This window comes from Buceros rhinoceros, unplaced genomic scaffold, assembly GCF_000710305.1.
Source record: "Buceros rhinoceros silvestris isolate BGI_N320 unplaced genomic scaffold, ASM71030v1 scaffold11317, whole genome shotgun sequence".
NCBI classification, from domain to species: domain Eukaryota; kingdom Metazoa; phylum Chordata; class Aves; order Bucerotiformes; family Bucerotidae; genus Buceros; species Buceros rhinoceros.
Window position 1 is genome coordinate 10,331 of NW_010423980.1, and position 3,971 is coordinate 14,301.

The 3,971-nt window shown below is 55.1% G+C and overlaps 1 protein-coding gene across 1 annotated transcript in view; it reads left to right on the forward strand.

Annotated features, from left to right (window-relative positions):
* Window positions 1-2,776: 2,776 nt before the first annotated feature.
* Window positions 2,777-3,971, forward strand: part of CDCP2 (CUB domain containing protein 2) — a 6,696-nt gene continuing 5,501 nt past the window's right edge. Inside the window, exon 1 of the mRNA XM_010140614.1 lies at window positions 2,777-2,852. Coding sequence (XP_010138916.1) covers window positions 2,777-2,852 — 76 coding nt within the window. The remainder of the gene's footprint in view (window positions 2,853-3,971) is intronic.

Sequence of the window (3,971 nt, forward strand, 5' to 3'; positions counted from 1 at the left end):
TCCCCATGGGGACAACCCCTTTCAGAGGTTTGCGTGGTGCTCCTGCAAAGGCAGGGACTTGGGATGGAAAGGCTCTCGGGCAGGATTTTCCCTACCTGGCCCTTTGGAGGCCCAGGAATTACCCCATGGTGGCAGCTTCAGAGGGAAATGGTGGTGAAGCTGTCAGTTATCCGGGATCCTTCGAGCTGGAGGTGCGTGAGGCCCCTGCAGTGGTGGGTGGCTGCTGCCAGAATAGGGCAGGGGCTCAGACCCAGCCTCTCCAGCCAGGGCAGGGCGATGCTGGTAGGGTGCTCTGGCACTCTAGCTGCCCCCTAGGAAGGCTTTGCTGCTGTGCAGTGCTGTGCCGCAGAGAGGGGCTTCACTGCTCTTCCTTTCTTCTTCCTCATGTGCAGCCTAAATACCTTCTTAATTTCATCTCATTATTTCCTGCCTAAATAATTCCCGTTTCTCCTGGGGACTGTATTTAAACCTTTGATCTTCTCTGAAGTCTCACAGTCCTGATCACATCCTTTCTATTTAAATTAATCAAATGCCTTTTTGGCTCATGATTTATAAATTTGCCCACAGAGGAATGGAGGCAGCACCGATCCACACACCTCGAAATCACCCACCGTGTCTCTGGCTGGAGCTGGAGCACCCTAGGCTGATCCAGAGCTCTTCCTGCCAGACCTCTGTGCAGAAAGACCTCCCTGGCTATCCGACTGTTTTCCTGCCACGTCTTGTCCCCTGCTGCCTCCCTCCACCCTTCACCCAGCTCAGGCCCAGTCAGGGAATGGCCATCCCCAGGTCAGGAGAAGGGTGAATGTGACAGCAGTTGATGGATGCCGTCTCCTGGGAGGGGGCACAGCTGCTGTGCTGCACAGCTCCGGTCTCCTCCGTCTCCTGGGGGTATCACCAGTGCAGAGTGCAGCTGGAGGGATGGAGAAGAGTAGCCATGTAGGAATCGGTGTCCCCGACACTGGCTCGGTGCTGAGGCCGATGGTGGGAGGGCTGGAGGACCATGGCTGTTGCTGGAGGAGGATGCAGCAAGGATGGACGTGTTGCTCTGCTGTGCAGTGGAGGAGATGCCGGGGAGCACGTTGTCCCTGAGCCCAGGGGGTTGTGGCCAGGAGGGCTGCGAACTCCTCCCAGCTGAGCCTGGGTGGTGGTATGGGAATACGCAGGAGAGGCCCCTGCACGGTGGGCTGTGGTGCCAGACCTCTCCTGCCTGTTTGCTGTGGATGTTGGCCCCACGTCTTGTACAAGGCACAGGGACAGACCTCCTCTCCAAGCCCATTAGGGAAGCAGCTAATTAAACTCTGCAGTGTCCCTGAGAGGTGGGGAGGAGATGTGCCATCTCCCAGAGCTGGCACTGGAGCGGGAGCTTTGCATAGTGCCCGGGGACAAGGAGGGCTCCCTCGCATCTCCCTGTTTGAACGTGCTCTCACTCCATGTTCTGCTCATGGGGTGACGCAGTGCCCAGCACCCCATCTGGGATGCCCCAGTGCTCCCACCAGGCCTCAGCCTGGCTCCAGCAAGGCGGGGCAGTGGGGAGAGAGCCTGTTCAAATATGACTGTTGTTATTATTACCCATAGATATATGCAGGCACTTAACGACCTTGGCATGGAGCATTTCCTGGGGATTCATGGCCAGTTGGTGTTAATGGTCCTTAGCTGCACCTTGGGCCATCAGCTCCTCCCAGCCCATCGTTAATCCACAGGAAATGTCTCAGGCATCGATCCTCATTGCTTAATTAATAAATACAACTTGTCTCCCTGCCTGAGATTCACAGATACTCGCTGCTTTTTTCCCCACTGCTTTGAAGGTGACTTTTTCAGCACAGGTCCCTCACACCAGGGAGGCCCTTGTGGGTTTTTGTTTCCTGGAGTTCACTGGGGTGTGGGCTACGGCAGCAGGGAAGCCTTTTCTCTCCTAGGCAGGAGGGAAGGAACTGAACGGCTGCTGGGTCTGGGGTTTCTCCAGCTAATGTGGCACAGCACGAGGAGCGCTTCTTTCCCACCGAACGCAAAGGCTTGGTTACATTCTCCGAGTGCATCCAAGAGCCGGGGCGAGAAGCAGCATGAGAAAGAACATGGTAATTCTCCGAGGCCTTAGCAGGTTCTGTAATAATCGATGGTTTCTGCCCGTGAGTCACAATTCATCTCTGCTCTTCCTGAGGGGTGGTGGGATGTGCTATCTTTAGTGCTTGCAACTGCCGCTTTCCCGGGCTGAGCATCCCGCTGAGCCCGGGCCCTGCTGCAGGGATGCTGACCTGGCAGCCGACGTGGAGGCACAGCTGCCTTTAAACCCCGTTCCCTGTTTCTCTAACCTTTCCCACCGGTCAGCTTTGTGCAGTGGGTGCCGCAGTATAAATCACGCTAATTCCTGAGGTGCTTTTCTGCACTAAGTCTGAAATTCCCATTTTGGTTCTCCAGCTTGCCTGGCAAACTAAATTATTTTCATAGCCCCTTAAGGGCATATTGTCAGCCCAGACTTACTGCCGTTATACACCATATCTAAAGCATTAATATCTCTTCTAAATACGGTGTATTGACAAGGTATCTGGTATAGTGTAAATCCTTGGGACATTTGATCCAGATCATTAAAACTGAGTGGGGGAAGGGAGGGATAGATCAAGTTACCTTGCTGCTCTTAATTCAAACAAGCAATGAATTATTCATTCCACTATTAATTCTACAGTGTTCCTGCTTTTTATTTATTTGTTTGTTTATTTATTTTTTTCCCTCCCAGATAGACAGCTCGGGTGCCAGTGAGGGGAGCGTTGCCTGCGGGAGGATGAGCTCTGCGGGGCCGGGCTGCCTGGCATTGCTGGCCGTGCTCTGCGGAGCTCTCGGGGATGCTCCCAGCAGAGGTAAGAGCTCAGTCCCAGCTCCCAGTGGGGACTGCGGAGCTGATGGGCATCCACGGTCCCCAGGGAGGAGAGTGCTGTTGGCGTGTGCTGCTGTGGCTCTGGGGTGTGAATGGGTCCCATGAGGGGAGAGGGGAAAGGAGCTGAGATCTGCAGTCACTGTGTGTGGCAGCGAGTGCAGGACACCGCTCCTGATGTGCCTGATGTTCTGCTTCATGCTTGTTTTACTGAAGGTTGCAAGGAGGGGTTGTCCTGTTTTGGCGTGCAGGTGCTTTGCTGAAGGGTTTGTTAAGATCTGGAGTTGCACATGGCTGTACAAACATATATACACGTATGCACACGTACACGTATCTATGTGAATGTATGTGTGTGGCTGTGCTTGTAATAAACCCCTCGCCTTACTGCGATAAAACGGCCCTGGCATGCAGGGCGGGGTTAGCAGGCAACACAGGAATCCGGGGGCTGGAGTGGGCCAGGTCACTTGGCCAACAAGCAGTACCCCTCCCCAAAAAGGACAGGGCCTTTCTCACAAAGGGGCTGTGTCACAAATCAAAACCCCTCCCAGCCCTGTGTGCCTGCTCACCCCCCTTGCTTGCACCTACCTGGGCTTCCCGGAGCACCCCGCGGCTCCTGGCCCTTCATCCATCAGCCTGCCAGCCTCGGGGCTGCTCACCCTTCCCGCGGGCTCCCCTCTTGGATGTTATTTCAATAACATTATTCCTTTGGTACCAGCCCCACACTACTTTATGGCCTAGCCCCAGTAATTAGCAAGGTGATTTCAGATTGGAAACAGCACACACATGTACACCCCCTTCCTTACCCCTTTGCTGTGATGCTGCATCACATGCGCCCACAGGACCCTCCCCCGTCACTGAAAGGTCACTGCACCAGTGAGCGTGATGAAAAGCCACGCGCGCTGGCGGACTATTGATTTGCAATATACTTGGCCCAGATTGATGGCAGTGAGTGCCCAGCCTTGCTTGGGAACCCGCACGTGTGCCCTGCAGGCTACACAGGGTCTGTGTCCCTCCCAGACATGATGTATGTGCCTGCTGTATCAGCCCCTTCACCCCAACCCTAATCAGACCGCCGGGCAGGTGGCAGCCACCCCCCCCCCCCCCC